The sequence below is a fragment of the Natator depressus genome, chromosome 7, assembly GCF_965152275.1.
Source record: "Natator depressus isolate rNatDep1 chromosome 7, rNatDep2.hap1, whole genome shotgun sequence".
NCBI lineage: Eukaryota > Metazoa > Chordata > Testudines > Cheloniidae > Natator > Natator depressus.
Window position 1 is genome coordinate 121,661,482 of NC_134240.1, and position 21,305 is coordinate 121,682,786.

A 21,305-nucleotide genomic window follows, 5' to 3' on the forward strand; every position below is an offset into this window, starting at 1 on the left:
CCAGTGCAGCTCTGCTTTGATCAGCCATGAGGATTTTCCCCCGATCCCTCCCTTTGAAACCGGAGGACGTAGAGACCAGCGGGTAGTAACCAGGAGCCAGAGTCTCCCCTGGGCTGTGCTTCACGCCCGTGCACCACGGGTGCAAAACACCACCAGCTCAGCCCCACTTTGCACCAGTGCAAATGACTCCACAAGGCAACGGCAGCTTGGGCCCAAGCTGGCCTGCAGGGTCCACCAAAGGGGTGAGCCTTCGGCGCCTTCCCCTCAGGAGCCTGGCTCACCCAGCTAATGCCCCCAAAGTCAGTGAATGAAGATTGCATGAGGAAGGGCCCTGAGCTGCTTCTTATTCAGTGTAGGTTTGGCTTTTTTAATCTGGGCCATGGCAAGTGACGCCGAGCTCTGTGCCTCAGCTTCCCCGTCTGCAAAATGGGCTCAATGGGAGGGGGTAAGACGGATTCTTTTGTTAATTTATTCAGGCAGGCAGTAGTAGAGGGCTCCTTCCTTTACCCGAGGAAGGCAGAACAACATTCAGTGGCTGGAAGTGGAAGCTGGATCCATTCAAACGAGACAGGAAGTAAATGCAGAATCTGGGGGAGGGATGTTGGGCTCATTAACCATGGGAACAACTTACCTAGAGCTGTGGCGGTTTCTCCATCGCCTGGTGTCAGGCTCGGGTGTCTTGTAACCCAGCCGCTCCAGCTCCCCCAGACGTGTCAATCAGGCTGCAGGCGTCCCTGGGAGAGGCCTGTGCTCTGCGGGAGGTCAGCTGGGGGGAGCCGAACGGTCCCGGTTGGCCTCAGGTGACCCAGGGCCAGCCCGCGTGCGGCAGATGCCGAGTGCTGAGTATGGGGCAGGCGGCGATTCCCAGATTAGAGCCAAAGGGGCCCCAGAGAAACAACCAAGCAGCCCCGTCTCCGTCACCTCCCCATTTCCCAGCAGGTACTTGCTGCGGGCGGGAGTCGGGGGGGCTGACGGGCGACCGGGGCCAGGAACGGTGAGGCCCATGTGAGGACGTCAGCCGTGCTGGAGGGGCAGGGCCTCTCACAGGAGCGGGTGGCCGAGGTTCTGTGGCCGGTCAGACCAGCCGCGCGTGTCGGTCCCATCAGGCCTTTGCGTCTGTCGCTCCAAACCCAGCAGCGCCCCCCCAAACACCCCCAGCACTGGCTCTTGTCGGCCCCTCCTCAGCCACTGCCGCAGAGGAACGACCGAGCCAAGGAACGCAAGCTATGGGCTCAGCCCCACGGAGCCCCGCTCAGGCCGGGGCAGCGGACCATTAGCGGATGGGGGACAAACCTCGCCCTGAAGTGCCTGGGCAGCGCCCCGCTGAGGGGACCCCACGAGAAGGCCTCCGGGGTCGACCAGCCAGACTCCTCTCACCCCACCGCCCTGCACAGGGGACCGGCCCCTCCTCTAAAATCACTGTCAAAATAAGAAGGTGGGAAGAAACCCGCCGGGCATGAGTCTGGAGAGCAAAGTGTTGCCTTGTCTAGGGCGCGGGTCTTTGCCCATCCTGAGGCCCAGCGGGACGGAAGCCAGGCCTGCCCGCTGCGAGACGCCTGGGGCCTGCCCCACAGGAATGGATTTCACCCACCAAATCACCAACCGGCTGCCATTAGAACCAGCAGGCTCTACCGTGGAGAGCCTGGCCCATGACCTCAGTGAGCAGGGGCGGCCTCGTGCCAGGTCCTGGCCAGCAAGCCTCTGCCCTCACTGCCTTAGCTAGCCCCCATTCTCCCCCCTTCCCCCAGCAAACACACCATAGATCACATGGGCCACTGAGTCCGAATACCCCCCCAAAGGCGGTCACACACACACACGCACACCCCCGAAGCCAGGTGGGGGTGGGAAGCTTGCAGCTATTTTGTATATACATGAATTCCTTGGTCTCCATAGCCAGGAAGCCAACGCCACATCCCACCCGGCCAAATCTCCTCCTCCGCCCCAGACCAACTGTGATCTCGGCCGGGACTCAGCCTGCTCCGAAAGCGAAAAAGCCCCTTTTCTCCCCACAAACTCTCAAGTCCTTGCTGACCTCAGTACAGGGCTCGCTTACTTTGGTGACTTGATCACAGTGGAAAAGTATCTTCACAGGGGAGAAAACACCAGGTGCTAAAGGGCTCTTTAATCTAGCAGAGCCAAGTACAACAAGGATCAATGGCTGGAAGCTAAAGCCCAACAAATTCCAATTAGAAACGAGGCGCAGATCCTGAACAGGGAGGGTGATTAACCACTGAAACAACCTGTCAAGGGTAGCGGTGGGTTCTCCCTCTCTTGAACCTTCTAATCAAGACTGGCTGCCTCTCTGGAAGACGCTTGAGCCAGGATGAAATTCTACACCTGTGCTACACAGGAGGTCAGATTATGATCAGCTGGTTCCTTCTGGCCTGAAAATCTACGACTTTAAGTGGGGGCTGAACTCTTCAGAAAATCTGCTCCCAATCGCGTATGCCGAGCCCTTGGGACTCCGGCCCTAAAAGGCTGAACTCAGCGGCAAATCACTAAACCCCCCTGGCCCCACCAGTTCCAACCAGGTCCTGCATTTTCAGGCCTCGCCCTGTCCCTCTCTAAAAGACGTCCTCCCCCTACCCTGCCCTTGAGCCCGGAAAGCAGACAAGCTCGTTCATACTAATACAAATTTTAATGCACATATTAAATAAATATTTCAATCATTTCATATTAAATTTGTACACGACAAAAAAAAAATCCTCAAGGAAACAAAAACAAGCAATCACAAAGACCGGATGAGAAGCCACCCGGGTTCCGGCTTTGATACGGTGTCTCTGTTCTTTCTCCCCATTAACAATCTTTTTAATATTATTTTTAATCCTTTGCAGAGTCCTCCTCCCAGGGCTTGGTTCAGAGCTAGGATGGCTGGAAAATTTCCCATCAATATTTTCCCCCCCACAGGGAAACTGGGCATTTGACAAACTGAAGTTTGCCGTTAAAAATGTCCGCTCTCCTCAGAGCAAACCTGTCTGTGTGTTGGGGGCTGGGAAATTTGGCCTCAGAATGGAAAAAAAAATTTTTTTTTTAAATTCAGCCAAAAACTGCTGAAAGTGTTTTGGTTTTGGGAATTTTTGTTTTAGCCACAAAAAAAAAAAGGGCAGTTTTCAATGAAGAGTCACAATAGTTCGTGGGGACAAACCTCTCTCGTTCCGTCACTGCCCCCTGCCCTGCCATCGCAGCTTTAGAAAATTGCCAGGTTCCTTTTTTAACAGGAGGTGCCATCTCCACCCAGGATTTTGCCTGGGGGCATCTCATATCCCCCCATCCGCTCCAGCCTCCTGCGGAAAGATGGGGAGCTGGGAAAGCAGCTGCGTTGTGGGATCAGAACAGTATCAAACCACCCCTCGTCCAGCTAAAGAAATAGCTACATCAATAGTGGGAAGCCACAGACAGCCCAATTACCACCAGAAACCCAACAGGCACCTGAGTAGAGCTGGGGAAAGAACCCAGGAGTCCTGGTTCCTAGTCTTCAAATCCCTCCCCCACCTCTTTTATTTCCCATCTTTTTTTCTTTTCAAATCAGCCTCCAGTTCTTTATGTGAAGTCGTACTTTGGTCCCAGACTGGGGTGGGGTTTTGTTGTGGCTTGTTTGTTTTAAACCGATTTTTTCGCCCCCTTTCCCCTAGAGCTACAGAAATAAAACACAACCTCCAACCGGCTAGAGTGAGTCTACGGGAAGGGGCTTTCCCCGTTCACGAGTCCTTGAACATGTCATTGCTTTTTTAACGTTGGAATACAAAAATAGAGCCTCTTTCTTTTCTCTTCTTGTGAAAAACAAAACAAAACAACTAGACCCGGTCATTTTTTTCCTCCTTTTTTTTCCTTTTTTTAATAACCATATAAAAAAAAGTCTCTAGTCACAGTCCAGCACATCCCTACGCAGAGGAAAAGGGGGCGGGGCTCGGGAGGCAGGGGGGCGGGGCAAGTCAGGGGCCCAGCCGAGGGCTGGAGTTTCGAGTCCTTTTACTTCTCCGGTTGAAGGGGTAATTGAGGAACTCAAAGCGTCTGTGGGGCTCAGTGGTCTGGTGGCCCTTGGGGAGCCTCTTCATGAAGTGTACCTCGCGCTGGTGCTGCCGCGTCTTGGAGCCCTTGCGGGGCCGGCCCTTGCGGGTGAAGGCCATGTACCAGCCCTCGTATTTGGCGTTCTGCAGCGCCGTGTAGTTGTTCTCCAGGACGATCTCCGTGAAGACGCAGTCTTTGCCTTTGCCGTTGCTCTGTGGAGGGGAAGAACGGGGACACAGATACAGTCAGCAATGGCTGGACTTCACTGTGGCCAGCCCCAGCTGCTCACAAAGCAGGAACCAGGCCCCCAAAATCAGGAGACTGGCTTCAAAAAAGAGCTTTAAAAATAATAAATGCGGGAGTCTCCTTCTGAGCCTGGAGGGGTCACGTTCCCAAGCTTGTCTCGTCTCTACAACCACCAGGGAGAGAGAGACTAAAAACTCCCCTTTTTAAAAATGAAAGCTGGGATTCTCCTGTGATCCCCCAGCCCCAGGAGCTGGGCTTTAAGCAAAACAGCCAGTATCAGGAAACTCACAGTCGAGTCACACGATTTGGCAGTGCTGCGGTTTGTGCTGCCACGGAACCAAAGGACATGGCCGTCCGCTCAGAAGTCAACCAGAACCTCTTTGCAGGAGTTGGTGGTATTTCCTGCTTCCAGCTAGGCCAGACACATCCCAGGACACTGGGAGCCAGGTTCCTAGTTCTGCCACCTTCGTCATTTTCCCTCCCTCATGGTTCCTACAGCTCTCTGCTCTGGGAAGCAGAACAAACAATAGCAAGTAACGCTGGCCTGATGTCTTTATTTCAGGTTCCCTACGTGCTTCACAAATCTGAATTGATGTAATTGTAATTTGTGTTGCAAAAAAGCATTTTTATAACTGTTTCACCAAGGGAGAAACTGAGGCATGAAGAGATTAGCTGACTTGCCCAACACCACCCGTGGCAGAGATGGAACTAGAACTCACGAGTCCCATCTCCTTGTTGCTCTCGCCCTTGGAAACCCCCCTCATCCCTCAGGTCTGTATTTTAATGCTCTAACGCAGGGGTAGTCAACTGGTTTTTGTCAAGATCCAAATTTCTTGGTCAAGTTATAGTCAAGGTCCAGACTCCAGAGAAAATAATAAAATAATAATAATAACGATAGGAAGTAAAAGATTTTGGGGTCCATCCAAAAGCTGGCAGTCCGGATTTGGCTGGCGGTCCAGATTTGGCTGGCGGTCCGCCTATTGGCTACCTCTGCTCTAACTGGTGCTTTAGTCCTCTATCCTCTCCTTTGATTGGCTCAAATAGCATCACATGACCACTTAATTTGCAACCGAGAAGTACGGCGCACGCTGAGGAGGCCCGCACGGCATACTTCCCAGTCCCCGGGTGGCTGCAGTCCCGGTTAGGAGGAAGGTCTCACTTCCACTATTTAAAACACACTCGGGAGGAGTGTGACAGACAGGACCGGATGCTGCACTGCAGATGGGACAACGCTGGCCCCAGGCTAGGGTGATTCCTCTGGCCCTGCTGTAACGCCTAGTGCCTGAGGCCACAGGCCAGGGCATGGCAGCACATTTCCAATGGGCAGGGAATAGTCTCTCTCGCTCTGAAATGCAACTCTCGGCAGCTCCCAGGGGCTGAGCATCTGCAGCTTCCCCTGACTGCAGCTGGTAGGCTGGGTGCTCGGCGCCTGTGAAAGCTCATGCCCGTGTGACACACCCATATACACACGTCCTGCCAGGCACCCTCCAGCCCCCAGCATGTGTCATCGCCTGGAGCATGGAAGGAGCGTCGTCACGGGAGATGGGACTGCACCCAAACAGCTCCAAACACGGCATCCTGATCCCAGATTTCCAGTGGGGCCCTAGGGGTTGGGCTCCGGCCACAAACCCCTCGAACCTGGAGGGGAGTTTGGCTACCAATCCAGACCTAGACTCAACTGCCCTGATAGTACAAACATTTACACTCATGCACAGTGATACCCACACAAACAGCCCCATGGGGTAGGAGCTGTCCTCACTTGTCCGTACAGCTCCTAGGCCAGTGGGGCCCTGATCCTGGAGAGGGCTCTGTAGGTGCTGGTGCGACATACTCCATCACAAGGGACTGTAGTGTCTTCCATAGCCCTCCCGGCGTGAGCCTTAGGCTAGGTCTACACTGGCAACTGAGCAACAAAACATTTGTGGTTCAGAGGTGTTAACCCCCCCGCCCCCCCAAACACCCTGAAAGACAAAAGTTTTGCCGTGGCAAGTGCCAGTGTGAACAGCGCGTTGTACAACGCAAACGCTGCTCCTTGGGGTGGAAGGATTTGCCGACAAAGAGCGGCTACCCTGCCCGACTTTTAGCGACGCGGCTGTGTCGTGTAGACAGAGGCGTAGTGACCGCGGGCCAGCTGGGCAGGCAGAGGGAGAGAAAGAGACCGGAACTGATAGAGGTGTAAAACTCAGCCCGCCAGGACTAGAAATGAGCTGGAGTCTCTAGCCCTCCTGGCTGGGATGAAACAGGCTCCTGAGACACGGAGCTGAATGGGATCTGGGGCAGCCCTGCCGTAAACCGGCGACCAGTCCAGATCTCCCGCGCTGGAGCTGCTCTGATTCTGAAGCCCAGATTAAAAGGGCTGCAAATCTGAGGCTGGAAAGCGGCAAAAGAGGCATTAGAAAGAGGGTGAAATCCTGGCCCAAGTGAAGTCCGGGGGAGTTTTGCCCCCAAAGCGGGGGAGGGGTTCACCCACAGGTTTTATTGTAATAGGCTGAATCCTTCCCGCTGGAGTAAGGACAGAGTAAAAGGGGAGTAAGGAGCCAGCATCTGGCCTGACAACAGCAGCGCCTGGCATTTCTGGAGCAGCCACTAAGATGCTCATGGACAGTGCTGGAGGACATGCGGGGATCGCTTCATCAACTGCAGAAGGGAAATTGGCTCTGGGGTGAAGCATGGAGCCTGGTTAGCCACGCACAGCAACACTGCATAACAAGTTAGGACAGGAAGCACAGAGTGCGGGGCCCGGACGGCACCGGAGCTCTCGGAAGGCAGAGTGTCATTTCCCAAGCTGGACCCCAGCGTTAATAGTCTGGGTCCTGAGATGAATGCCCTGGGATCCCCAGTGAGCAGGAGCGGCCTAAGCAAGCTGTTGGCCAGTCCGAGCCCTTGCAGCAAGGGGCAGGCAGCATCATATATACACCTGACGCCATGTGCCAGAAACGGGGAGAGTCCTCAGACCTGAGGTGGAGCCTCCCTCTCCAAACCCCTGGGCTCCCTGGGGGGCTGGGCACTGGTTGAGCACCCGGCGCACTAGCCTGGTTAGACAACGTTTGGCTCCTTTCTGGGGCCCCGCACCCTGATCTGAGCCCATGCACTGTGTTGCTGATGGCAGCCGCATGTGAGCAGTGAGATCAGGCACCCAAGCGGGTGGCTGGATCCAGACAGCGCAGGGAGCTCATCATCCCTCACAGCCAGATCACACCTGCAACATCCGGAAAGAAATGGTCGCAGGGAAGAGAAGTAGGTGGGCAGGGCAGGCACTTAATGTCCGGCAGCAGCGCCAGGCCAGCTCAGAGTCAGGGAGGAGGGGAAAGGGGACAGGGCGGCATCACTGCAAGGTGGAGAGAGAAATCAGATTTAAGCAGTTGCACTAACCCTTCCTGCTCCAGACCAGGATCTGGGGAAGGATGGACGGGGCTGGGAATGTGGGCCAGGAGGTGCAGTTTGGCGCATGCGATCACACGTGTACACTCCATTCATGCCGGCAGCTAATGAGCCTGTGGCCAGCCAAGCCCCTGGCAGAGTGAGCCTGCGAGCGAGACACATGGCGCACACCTGCCGAGCTAAGCCAGGCACGCGCAAATATCTGCAGAACTGCCACGCTCCCTGGCTAGCTGACGTCAGCAATGGGAATATATAACAGGACACCATCCCCTCCTGGTTACCCCATGGCTGCACTGGCGAGTTGAGAGGAGGAACTGTCCCAATAGCTCTAGGCCCAGCGGAACCTCCTCCCACAAGAACTTCTTCACGCCAGGCCAGGTTTCCCCAGCGCTGGGATTCCTGCATGTGCAGAACGAACTCTGGTGCCCCAGGGACAGAGCCTGCGCGTCCCAGAGCACTGCAATCAGGGGCCGGCGTAGGAATTCCTCACGAGCCAGATCCCCTGCTGGTGCAAATCAGAGTCTACGGATCGCAACGGCACGCCACCGATTTGCACCAGCCGCCGGGTTTCTTGTGTCTAAACTAGGCTCCTAAACCAGGGTCTGCCCGCAGAGCAGTGAAATAAACGTGTGTGAAGCTATGGAGAGAGGGAAGAGGAGATAATGGGCCCACAGGGATGAGAGCCCAAGAAATGCCAGTCTAGGTACATGCAAGTGGGGGCACGGGCAGAACGGGGGTGGCTGGTTGAGCTGGCATCACTCGCTCCTGCCAGCAGCTGTTCAGAGGGCCTGGGGGAGAGAGCGCAGGAAGCAGCTACCGCTGCAGGTCTGTGCATTGCCTGATCCCCCTCGGTCCCCCCCAGACGAGTGCCAGGGAAGGAGAGTAACACAAAACCTTCCCACCGATCCTGGCCTGAAAGTGGAGTTTACCCTCCCGCTGCCCCGAAGAGCAGCTCCCCCATGAGGAAGGAAGCGTTGGGAGTTCAGGGGCCATGCACAGGATGGGCCAGCCCCATGGAGCAGCTGAACGCTCCGGGTGCTGGTCCCAGATCATCAGAGCAGGCCAGCTATTTGGGAGGAGAATCATGGAATTCGCCCCGTGACGCCCAGCTTGCCAGCCCCATCGCCTCCTTGATCCCCACAGCCAGGTTCTCCCCTTCCCCTACCTCTCAGGGGCCTCTGGATAGACACCTCCCTCTGTCCATCCCCCTCTTCCCTGTGGGGCACTGAGTTCCCAGGCCTGCCCCCCCTTACCTTGCCAATCAGCTTCCCCTTCTTGTTCATGCAGATGTAGAACCCGGTCTCAGCCCCTTTGATGCGCACGCGGCTCCCGAAGGTGTCCGTCTCCACGATGAGCTTGGCTGGCGGGAAGGAGAAAGGCCAGGTCATAGCGATGGGCTCCAGCAGGCACCCTCCACTCCGCTCCCCATATGGAGGGAATGCACCGATCCACGGCCCCCACACCGCCGGTACCTGCGCCTGACTCTGAGCACACCAGGACCACCGTCAGCTTCCTGTTACGCCCGGGCTAGATCAGCAATCCAGCCGCACCGGAACCAGCCAGGCGTCCCACCTCTGGCCAACACTAGATGTTTCGGAGGACGCTGCACAAGCCCCAGAATGCACCTCTTGCTAGGCCAGGCTATGCCGAAGGGCCCGTATTGGACAGAGAGAGGTGCCTCACTGTCAATCTCACAGGAAGGGCACTGCCTGGGACTAAGGAGACCACAGATTCCCTGGCTGACCATGGTACAATCCCTTAGTGATTTCATGCCTCAGTTTCCCCTCTGTGAGAAGGAGATGATGGCACTTCCCTGCCTCACAGGGAGGCTGGGAAGATCAATAAGATCGTGATGCTGTGACACTAAGAGCACAGGGGCCGTGTCAGTACCCCAGGCATCTAGACTTTAGCTGGGAGCTGCAATCTAGCTAGCTGGAGAGAGCGCAAAGTCACCCTGGATGCTAACTCGGCACCAAAAGGACAGGCAGGGAGGCAGATCTGGGAACTGAATCCAAGCCAAGGGGAAGGAAGGGGGAGCTGCTTAACCCTCCTTGCATCTCCTCCCCTTGCGGTTCAGGCCCTCGCTCCGTCACTCAGCGTGCCAGGCTCGAGCGGGCGGAGGGGGCCTCTCTCTGCGGTGACTTTGTGGCTGGCAGGGGAGACACCAACGGGCACGGCCACCCTGCTAATGTGTTTCACCTTTGCACGAGTTGAGGGGGCATATTGATTCGGGCTCCGTGTTTTAATGGAGCCATCGATCGGCGGCCGAAAGAGCGATGCAAATCGCCGATCGATGGCACGCCTATAAATAGACCTGTCACCATCTCGTCCCTGCCTCCTCCCTGGGAGCGCGAGGGCTGGAGCCCAGCCGCCCAGAGCAGGGAGCTCCCCCCAGTACTTCAGTCTTGTTGATGCTGCCAGCAGAGAAAGCTTCTTGCAGCGGGAGCTACAGGAAAGCCCAGCAGGGACCTGCTCTTAAATATCCACTGGCCTGATCAGATCTCACCCTCCGGCAAACGGGGAGTAAGTCTCTCAAGGTCAATGACGCTGCCCCGGGGTGAATGGGAGGAGTTAAGCCTATAACTATAGGATGCAACTGACATGAAACAGGACCAGGTCTACTCTCCTGAATCAGCTGAGCAGCCGCCCCCGTCACAGCCCATGGGTGAGGCTGGCAGGATCGGGCCCTCATGATACTGTAGCAATCTGGGGAGCTGGTGACTAGCGCTTCCCACGAGGGCTGTCGCTGACGCTTGCACTTCATGGCCTTGAGGTTTGAGCACCTACAAGGGCCTCTGGGATCACTGAGCGAGAGCTAGGTGTCACACAACCTACGCTCACCTGCGACAAGCGAACGGGCAGGCTTGGGGACATGCGGACCAGTCGCCGCGATCTGACATTGTCAGCTCAGCGCAATGGATCTCCCGCCACACCTTCAAACCAAGGCTCTCAAAGCACCTTGCAAATATTGCTTCATTGAGCTACATTAACTAGCTGAATCAGCGACAATCACCCCCATCTTACAACGCACAGAGGGACGTAATGACGTGCCCAAGTCATTGGTGTGGCCGGGAGTTGAAGCCAGGAACACCTGGGCTCCAATCACTGGAAGAGCCTCTCTCCCCCTCCACAGGACTCTGCCCTTTTGCAGACGCCTCCCATGGCAAGAACTGCTCTCTCTTTTGTTTTGGCCTGTGTTGCTTGCAGTCCAACCGCTCCTGCGTTCTGCCCCAGAGGCAGCTCCACTTCAGGGGGCGAGCGAAGCGATCAGCTCTGTGGTTTGGACCGGTTCTGGTAGTGCTCTGGGATCCTTGGGGTTGCAGGCGCTGGATTGATGCGAGGGGCTGGGGTTTTTTAGAGAGGATACAAAACTACCTTTGAAAACCCAAGGGAAGAATTGCACAAAGAGTCCATGCTATTATTAACACCCCCCTGGAATGGCAGCCAGACTGGGACCAGTCTGGGACAGGGACTGCCTTCCTTGTGATTAATCTGTACAGCCTGAAGGGCATTGGAGTCCCTGGGCACTACCAGAATGCCACCACTGCCCCCGAGGTCACTGAAGCAAAGGGAAGTGATGGGTCTCTGGGCAGGTCCTGCCCTTTAACCTCTCCAGGCTAGCTAGCACCCGCATGCTGCCCGCCAGCCAGGCCCTGCGCTCAGAATCCTACGCTATTCAGTCACAACAGGACAAGTCAGAGTCTGAGCTGCCAGCCTGGCACGCTAGCTCACCCTGCAGCCGCAGTTAAGAAAGTCCGTTGCAAATCATCACCAGGAGCAAGACCCCCCCTAAAAGAGGGACTTCGACGCAGAGGGAAGCCTCAGGCAGGGGGCCAACTTCTCCGTTCCTGCAGGTCAGCTAGACAGATGGGAAGGCTTCAGCGAAGCAAGGTCCACTGAACGAGCGGGAACACTTGTCCAAGACCCCCAGCCTCACAATGCCAGCACAGCCTCCCACCCCAAAACGGTCCAGACTGAGCCTGATGCCCTGTTGTGGATCTGGCCTTCAAAGCCCACTGGTACCAAACCCGCTTGGACTGGGTCTCTCCTACATGGGCAAGCTGAACTTTGAACTGATGAGCTATGATGCCTATCCTCCGCCCCTCGCCCCCTGTCACACCCCCTCCACCTCCTCTCCTTGGACCGGCACCTCCCAGAATGCACCAGCGCCATCCAAACATCTCCAAAAACACAACTTGAGCCGAGGCTCCCTGGAACAGAGTCCCTGCAACCGGGACCCCTTAGTGATCTGCCTCTGGAGGGGGCCAGGGGAGCGGAATTGATCGGAGAGGCAGTAAAAGGTTTAAAGAGCATTGATTTTCTTTCCCTTTGCTGATCGATCGACAGATCGGGGTGGGGGGGGAGGGAGTGGAGGAAAGCCTGAGGAAAAGCGGCACAAACCCACAGCTTTAAAGATGCACATCTCTTTCCTCTCCGCCTCCTCCCCTGATTTATAGCCCTGTTGGTTGCTTTTGCTTCCCCGCACCAGCCTGGCCGGGGAGCTGCTCTGATGCCGGGCAGCTGCTCATGCCGAGGGCCCTGTAAGCACTCAGCTCCAGAGAGCAGCTCGATAGAAACAATAGGGGTGCAAAAGAAAAGACGAATCCCAGCCCGTCCCAGGGACACGCAGATCCCAGGGCTGTACGCTGGATTCGGGCAACCTGCGCCCTTCCAGAACCAAATCCCCCAGCCCCAAAAGATGCAGCCTGGAATAAATCATACAGAAATCAGAGCACTTTGGGATCGTTGCTGGGGGATCCAGCACCATTTCCGAGTCACTTGGCCTGCGGACATTGTAATCCGGATTAAAGCCGCTCGGGGTTGTTTTTTGAAAAAGACGCAGCTCAGGAAGGATGAGGAGGGCTTTATGATCCATCCCACTTTGCCCATAATTAAAAAGTCGGTCAAATATTGACAATTAAGACAAATAACCGTGAACAGTGCACGACATTAAGTTGGCAGTAAAAACGTCACAGCGGGGAAAGCGGTCAGTTGTGGAAATAAATCAACCCTTTTATTCCCATCCGAAAAATATAATCCAAATGCTTTTCATTTTTAAATTTTTCTTAAAGGGGATTTTTAAATAACAGTTGTTGGGGTTGACTTTTTTTTTTTTAAAAAAAAAAGCTTAACATATTCAACTCTATTCTTTCACGTAAGTGACAGATTTATCCCAGTAAAATTATGTTTCATGCTAAAACTTTGAAGGGAAAGTGGCTACGTAAATGCTGAAAAAATGCAGCGAGACACACTTGATCCTCTAACTGGACTGCGAAGAGGAGAAAGTATTCAGGAAATGTTAAAAAAGGTGAAAGTCAGAAGAGTTTTAATAGCTCTTCCAGACATGGGGGTCTCTCTAGAGATTCATATAGAACAACCCTGAACCTCTATCTTAACATTTACAGACTTGCAACTCTTTTAAAACTTTACATCTGAAAAACTGCTTGTACTTTTTCTGGTTTAGATCAGTCTTCGTTTTTCTTCTTAGCTCTTCAAATGCTTAACCTTTTTTATTACTTTTTAATAGAGGTTTTCACGCTGCCACTAGCCCTCCCCCCTCTTGCTGGCTTTGTTTAGCTTGGTCATTATTTAAATTTGCAATAGCTGCTCTTCTTTTATATATATATATGTATGTATGTATGTGTGTATATATATATTTTTTTTAAAAAACAAGAAGAGATTTTTTTCATTTCCTGGGAAATAATCTAATACCCTTTCAACCTGGAGCTGCTTTATGCCAGGGCTATTTCATTTGAAAGGTTAATACAGAGCAAGATGTGGAATCCACACTTAGCTCTAACTATTAAAGTTCATCATAAAATTTTCAGCCAAACCAAAATATATATATTTTCCGCTAATCTCTCTGAGCAAGAAAGGGAAATTGCAGCTAATACCAAAGAAAAACAGTAACGATTCGAATGTGTAGCACATATAAATACGTACACATACAACAGACATGAGCGTCTCCTGCCACTGAAAGAACAGGAGGACTTGTGGCACCTTAGAGACTAACCAATTTATTTGAGCATAAGCTTTCGTGAGCTACAGCTGAAAGTGATGATGAAGTGAGCTGTAGCTCATGAAAGCTTATGCTCAAATAAATTGGTTAGTCTCTAAGGTGCCACAAGTCCTCCTTTTCATTTTGCAGATACAGACTAACACGGCTGCTACTCTGAATCCTGCCACTGAATACACCAGGAGCGGGAGCCAGCCTGTACCCTCATAGCTGCGTCCCACATGGGCGCAGAGACTGCCAAAGGCCTGCAACAATTTAGAGGGTCCCCAGCTCTGCTAAGACCCCTGACTTCCTGTATGTGTTTGACCATTTGATTGTGTAATTAACACACATGATCAAAGTATTTAGACTTTCACACGTCTTGGGGCTGCTCTGTCACACTCTTTCCCCTTTGAGAGTGAAAGCTGCAGGGACTGGTGTCTTTCCATGGGTGCCCTGTCAAAGGCCCCATCTGGGAGGCTCTAGGAATGGAACACCCTTGCAGGTGGCAGAGAGAAGCCGTCTCTAGACTGATCTCCTATTCCAGAGCCTCCTCGCTTTTGTCTCTGGAGCTACACTGCAGTCCTCTTCACCTCCTCCCTCTCTGTACCTTAGCTCCGGGCTAGCCCGGATGGGTGTGGAAGTCTGGGGGACAGAGTATATTTAAGGGAAATACCACTCCCATTCAGAGGTTAGTTCTAATTTGGCCCCCCTTCCAACAAATCAGTAACTCATTTCTGTTTCTTTGAAGGGAATATTTGCAGCCATCTCTGTCCTGGAGCCCAGCCTGCCACCGGCTGCAGCAGCTCTCAAACGGCAGGCCCTCAACGCACCCGGGGTCAGGTGTAAAAAAACCCCCACAGCTCCTATTCCCTCCTTAGATACGGTGTCACTTGGAACACACCTTGACAATTGGCTCACATCAGAGTTAAGTCTTATTATAAACATTGATCCCCATGTTCTCCCTTTGCAGGACCCCACGACCCAAACGATTTCAACTATTCCTGGCTCACAAACGGGACGGGAACCATCCGTTACTATGCTGCACTGGTAACACTCCCCCATCACCGTCTGTTCCCCCGCCCCCACATGCACCCCGTCATGTGCCCTTACCATGAGCGTCCCCGTCCTCGGCCATGGCATTGATTTTCTTGTTGTCCAGGACTTGCACATGCTTCCCGCTGGTCCGGCTGTACAGCTGGTAGGTGCGGACGAGCCGTCGGCTGAGCTGGTCCGTCACCAGGCTCTGCTCCCTCACATGCTGTGTAAAATTAGGTGGGGACTGAACAGTTACCTTTAGGAAATTAAAAAATATACAACACACCATTATAATCTCTGCTCCTCCGAGGGGCTAATGGGCTGTGTGACGGTCGCTGGCCTCCAGCGGGGGGTGACGCGGCAGCTAGTTTGTATGGTGCAAAGCCAGGATCACTATGGGTTGTAGCACTCATACCGTGCTTTCCAATGTACAGCACTGCACAAACATCAGCCAGTGGCGAGAAGGAAATCACTGGCTCCAGGCGTGCGCGGGCGATTATAGTTTGGCAGGGCAGATTCTGACTGTAGTTATGTCAGTTTTACAACTAGTGTCATTCCATTAACTTCAGAGGAGTTACTTCGGATTTATACGGGTGGAAACCAGATCAGACTCCAGGCTGGTGCATACTGAGGAGCAAACTCCTCTCTCATTTACGCTGTCAGCCGTCAAGCCACTGACTCTGAGGGAGTTACTCCAGATTTACCTCCAAAGGGACAGCAGGATCTGTACCACTACATGATACAGTGTCCATACATCGTCCATGGGAAGAGACTGGTTCTCGCATTTTGTAACCACGGTCCTAAGGTGTCACCTAGCCATGTGCATGTATATATAGGTAATATCGTTCCCATTCGTTTTTAACAACTGCTTTTCTCTCTGGCCCTTTGCTCTTTATTTTTCTGCTCTTTCAAACAACCCCCTTCTAATTTTTGAGTCCTTGTTCAATGAAAACCCACCGATCAAGGCAGAGCCCTGAACTGCTCCAAGGGAACCGTGCCTGCGACCAAAATAACCGACGGCACAGAAAGCAAACACAGCCACAAATTATCCCCCAACTGGACTCACCCTGTGTAGCAGCCACGGCAGTTTGCAATTGTTTTTCCCTCTAATATTTATGAACGGCTCCATTTCCACCGAGCCCGGCAAGGGGTTTCCCACCAGCAGCCACCCCCTCCCAAACATTCCAACTAAACAGAAACCCGTTACTGACCCAGTTCTCTACAGAACCAACTGTGCCACCGGTGGGCTTTTGTTCCCGGTCAACAATTTGGGGAGCACCAAATCTGCTTTTCCTCTGCCAGTCAAGTCTGCTCAGAATTCCCTGGCCCTGGGCTCAAATCCCTCTTTTAAGTCTGAAAGGTTTTGCTTGCCCCTGACATTTATAAAGACGTATTCTGAGCAAATGTTGAGGAGATCGCTGTTCTCAGCATCACCCGAGCCCCCCGCCACACCTCCATGTCAAACATGAAGGATTCCTCCCTGCAATCAGAACAGCCACTGCTTCCCCAAAGCTGAGTTTATATAGATATCTCTCCCTGACAATTTAATCTCTCTCTCTCTCTCTCTTTGTGTGTGTGTTTCCTATGGATGTTTTTTGGATAATATCTCTAGGTTCTCTTGCCAACTCTGATGAGGGTACCATGTGGAGAAGAGGATTGCCTGCCATACGGCTATTTGGTCTCCATCTGATACTCCAAAATATTGCAACTATGTTTTAACACAACTCCTTCTCGCAGGGTTGGCTCCGTTCCCTTTGCTTTCGCCCCCTTCATGCCAGAATCGTTATTTTTCCAAGATTCCAAAATTGTAGATCAATGTCCTTTTTAAACAAAACCTCCCACCTGTAACCTCTCGATTGTTCCCACCCTGGGTTTGAAATCTGAGGGACCGCAATTCCCCGAGGTGGGTTTTGCACAGCATCGAGCTGTGCTGAGGATGGGCTGTTGAATATATTCACAACACGATTTGAAGCTTTAGCCATCAGAAAGAGTGACGCTAAAGACTGACATTATGGGCTGGGTCAAATCAGATTTTTTTTCTTTTTTTTTTTTAAAAAGTGAAGGCGTGTGTATAAAAAAAGACCCAATAGTGGAAAACCCACAATGCTACTTGCAATTAAAATAACCAAGCCACATACAAGTGGCTCTAATTTCAAGCAATCAACCTATACTTCCTGCTTTGTCTTTTGGCTCTTCTTCTCATTTCATTTCTTAAATCTGCAGCCTGCAGTGAGTAACCTTTTCTCCTTGAACCTCCTACAAATGGATTATTTTCCCTGGACCTTGGTGTAAAATAACTCTCCTTTCTGCCTCGTGTCTCCTGGGTCAAGAGTTACCACCAGTTTCCCCCTTCTTCCGAAAAATCCCCTTGGATTATTATTATATTTTTGTTAAAAAGCAGATTTGGCTCTGGAACAATTAAACAACAAGATTGTTTTTACTGGTTGGCTTCAAAGAAAGAAAGAATAAAAGAAGATACTTACCTGAGCTTGTAAGGAGAGAACAAACAAGTGCAATAACCTAAAATGGGGGGGGGGGGGGGAGAAAAGGGAAGGGGGAAAAAAAAGAGGTGTGAAGTGATTGCTTTGAAATGGAGCTGAAATAAATGTGGAAAATAAAGGCAGGGGGGTTTGCACCAGGGCTGGGGGAGGGAAAGCCGACAAATTCAGCCGAGATTACTTACAAATAGCTCAATACGGAGGAGGAGGGCTCCATCCTGGACTGAGCGGGTAGACAGAGCTGTAACTTTGTCAGAGGTGGGCGGCTGGTGCTGGGGGGGAAGGGGGGGCTTAAAGGGCTTTTCCAGCACGGTCCTATCCTTGATGGTGTTGCAAAAAAATATATTAAAGATTCAGTGGGGCCGAGGGGCGCGTCCCCCCCAAACCAGCTGGCCGCAAGCAGAGAAGGCTACTCAGTGCAGGGGGCCCCGGCTGGCTCGCCCGCCCATCCCCCTGCAGGTCCGATCGCAGGGGGGGGACTAGAAAGGTGGTTGGGGGGGGATGACGGGACGGGCGAAATCTTCCAGTGCCCCCGGGGGCAGCTCCGGGAGCGCAGGATCTGAGCAGCGAGTGGGGAGCCCGCGGTGCGCCCCAGCGAGGAGGGGGGACGTTGGGGTGCAGGTGGAGGGTGAATCGAGGGGGCTCCCCCCTTTTATGGCTGGATGCTGAGAAACCCTTGAAAGCGGCCGGCGCTACGGCGGGGCTGGTCCCGGGGCGCGCCCTGTCCGTGCGCCCAGGCGGCCCCCCTCTCCGCCGGCTGGTGGGAGGCTCCCCCGGCCTTTCTGCGGGGCTCTGCTCTGCTGCCACCCGCGACGGGGGCGGCTTTGGGTGGGGGGCAGCCGGCCACGGGGGGACTGACGGGAGGCGAAGCGAGACCCGGCTTTAAAAGGGCCGGGCGAGGGGCGCAGGTTGGCGAAGGGCGCAGGGGCCCCGGGGCATGGCTGGCAGAGAAGAGCCACCGGCTGGATCCGAGCCCACGGGCCCCAGGCGCGCAGGGGAAGGCGGCTCGGGCTGGGCTGGGCGCGGCGTGTCCCGCTCTCCGCATGGGCTGGGGGGGTCCTGCTGGCGGGCGGCGGGGTGGGGGGCAGGCTGGTGGCGGAGGCTCCCCGGGTGATGGCCCCGTGTGGGGACGGACGGTGGCGTGTGGCTCGCTCCTCTCCCGGCGCAAAGTGTGGGAGTGAAGCTGGTCCCTCCTCTCGGCTGCAGCTCTCCAATGTCAGACCCCCTTCCCCTCTGGCCTGCGGAACCAGCCCCTCGCCTCCCGGCCTGTGCAGCGCAGGGCACCCCGCTCCGCCGCGGAGGGGCAGGGAGGAGGGGCTGGGAGCGGAAACCTGCAGGCTGCCCGGGCAGGAGGCAGTTAAAGGGGGGGGCGAGCGGGGGAGGGCGGGGGGTTGTAGGGTACAAGAGGGTGCTGGGGAAATGGGCTTGTGGGTTAGAGCCACAGCAAGCCTGGGGGCGGGGAGTGTGCAGGGGTTGTGAGCATGCACACGTGTGTGTCAAGGAGCAGAGGTGTGCTTGGGAGAGGGACGGGTTGGGGCTGAGCCAACACAAGTCATCAGTGGGTGCAGTGCAGACCTACACACCGCAACAGAGAAACGCCAAGATCCCTTTACAGAAAAAAAAGACCTTGGAAAAAATAAACCCCAGGCTAGATGGGGGGAAATACTGGACAGAAACAGCCGGCTGGGGGCTGCTGTTCTCAAGGAAGGCTAAAGGCTGAATATATGCCGCATACCCTGCCACCTGTGGACCCTCGCCGGCCGCAGTGGTGCTGCCCTGTGAGAGCCAGGCTGAGTTTGGCTCTGAACCAGGTCCATGTGTCTGGACTGACTGAGGATTTGGGAGGGGGATTAAGAAGAGGGGGGCCAAAGAGAAGGAAAGCAATGTAACACCCCATGCAGCTGGGAAGAGCAGAGTGCTGCAGAAGGAAGAAAACATTCATTTCTAACACAGAGAGAAAGGGCCAGACACCCAGGGCACTACAGAGGTGCCCAGAAATGCCCCTGTGCCCATCAGAGTCTCATCCCTTCTCTTCCATGGGATGGGGGCCAGATTCTCTTTGTGCTTTGAGATTCCCAAAGCAGAAACTTTCCCCTTCGAAACCCGAGAAAGCCTTTTGGGGATAGGGGATGAAAATCTAGAGGGAACCCAGACACTGTTTCCGCCCCTTACCCCCAAATCCTAACCTGGCTGCAAGCGCCTTCCCCATTCGGCAGCGCTACCAACCAAGGCTCTTGTCCAGCAAAGCACTTAAAGTACCTGCTTAAAGTTAAGTACCTGCTTAAGTGCTTTCCTGAAGAGGGCTGGTTTCCTCAATGATGGCCTATCAGCTTGGCCAGAGAGACATACACTGAGTGTGTCTATGAATGCATGCACAGACACAGAGATCTGTATCATCCCCATCAACCTGCGGCCTGCAGGGTTTGTAGTTACACTGTTCTGTAGCAACAGCCCAGCCCCTGCAATGGGCCTGTGCCCGCTGCAGTGCTTGGTCCATTCCCCTAGCAATTGTTCTAAGGGTCCAGCCTGCAGATAGCACACCCAGCTCTGGCTGCTCTGTGTCTTTGTGGATTGGGGCAGACGGTGGGAGGCTGCCATTCTAAGTGTGAGACATTAAAAGGATTACAGTGGAGAACAAGAGTTTTGGGGGCAGAAAACTGTCAACAAATAAATAAGCTGCAGGCCCCGTGGCCTTCACGCCTAATGGAACATTCTTTGCCACACTCCCCCAACACACACAAATACACACATGCGGCACCGATGCCCAACAACCCCAAACGACAAGCGGTGCCAGTCTTGGGATTGGGGGGGGGTGCACGTGAGGAGCCAGCAGCAACAAATGAAGCCCCTGGAGACCCCCTGGCCGCCTCCCCGACATGTTATTTACCCTCTGCTGCTATCTCAAGCCCAAACACAACAAACAGAGAGGGGGGTCGAGAGGGATCCCAGTGCTGGGAGAATTCAGAGAGCGGCACACCTTGTGCTCTGGGGTAATTCTATCCCCGCTGCCTGCTGATAAGGCCAGCGCAGCAGTGACACAAACTGCCAGAGCATGCAGAGAGAGAGAGAGAGAGAGAGAGTGTGCGTGTGTGCGTGTGCGGACTCACCTTCACATACAGCCTGGTGCGGGCTGGCAAAGGGAAGCGCTGGGCACTTTTTCTTGCAATGACCTCTGACCTGCCTACCTTTCAGCTTCCAGTAGAACAGGGGTGGGTTAAACCCAACCTAAGGCACAGCAGGATGGGCATTTCAAAAAAAAAAAAAAAAACCTCAAGTCACCCAAATCAAAACACTCCACCCCCCACACAGCTCGCCCCCCGGGGAGAGACCGACTCACGCGTGACAGATGTCAGTTACGGTGCCTAATGCACGACTAGCAGGGGCTCGGCTGCAGCGGCGCTGGGGATGGGACCGGACAGAGCTGTGGAAGCAGCCAGGCACCCGAACAGTAACGTCAAGTGAACAGACTGGAGAGGTGGGTGGACTAATTGGATAGTCCAGCCTGCCCTGATACGCTGCTTCGAACTGCTTTATGTTGTGCTGGTTACAACTAACCTACTGTGAACACTCACCACTGGCCAGAGGATGCTGGAGTTCCTGTTAAAGCAGCCAAGAGCCGTCAAACTAAAGTGTTTGCTTTCAGAGGTTAATTACAGCTTCTACCATTCAAACACGCTGAGTCAACCTGCAACAGTGCATGCTTAAAGGCCAGCCAAGGAGGATGCCAGGGATCTTGTTAAAGAAGAACCTTTCCTTGTCTATTGCAAAAGGAGGTCGGGCTGTTTAAACCTTACCTCTCCTCCCTCGAGCTTCCAGCGTGCTTGTTTAGACACACACACACACACACACACAGACGATTTTCCCTACCTGATCCTGCAGGCAGGCCCATGCGCCTGGCTGTGCCTGAGATGAAGCAAAATAGAATCACTGGAAAAAACCCAAAATAAAACAAAGGCAGAAGCAAGGAAGTCCTGAAAGCAGGCAATTTGAGGGTGTGTTCGTGTGTTGGAGAGGCCAGGTGAGCTGCAACGTTGCAGATCAGATGGAAAAGCCAGCAGGAAATCTGCATCCTCAGACCCTCAGTAGCACCCACAGCTGCATTGGGTCCCTATAGACAACATCCATTGGGATACTAGACC

The 21,305-nt window shown here is 53.9% G+C and overlaps 1 protein-coding gene across 3 annotated transcripts; it reads right to left on the reverse strand.

Moving 5' to 3' along the window:
• Positions 1-3,911: 3,911 nt before the first annotated feature.
• Positions 3,912-20,348, reverse strand: FGF8 (fibroblast growth factor 8). 3 transcript variants are annotated; one of them, XM_074960081.1, is made up of 5 exons: positions 20,274-20,348; positions 17,152-17,188; positions 14,744-14,924; positions 8,889-8,995; positions 3,912-4,220 (listed from the first exon to the last, which is right to left on the reverse strand). In XM_074960081.1, exons 3-5 carry the CDS (start codon positions 14,766-14,768, stop codon positions 3,933-3,935), a joined length of 420 nt encoding a protein of 139 aa, XP_074816182.1. In that variant the 5' UTR covers positions 14,769-14,924; positions 17,152-17,188; positions 20,274-20,348; the 3' UTR covers positions 3,912-3,932. The 3 variants fall into 3 exon arrangements, with proteins under 3 accessions (XP_074816182.1, XP_074816179.1, XP_074816180.1); XM_074960078.1 differs by lacking the exon at positions 20,274-20,348 and adding an exon at positions 17,352-17,440; XM_074960079.1 differs by lacking the exon at positions 20,274-20,348 and adding an exon at positions 17,352-17,433 and having other exon boundaries at positions 14,744-14,891.
• Between the last annotated feature and the right edge of the window lie 957 nt (positions 20,349-21,305).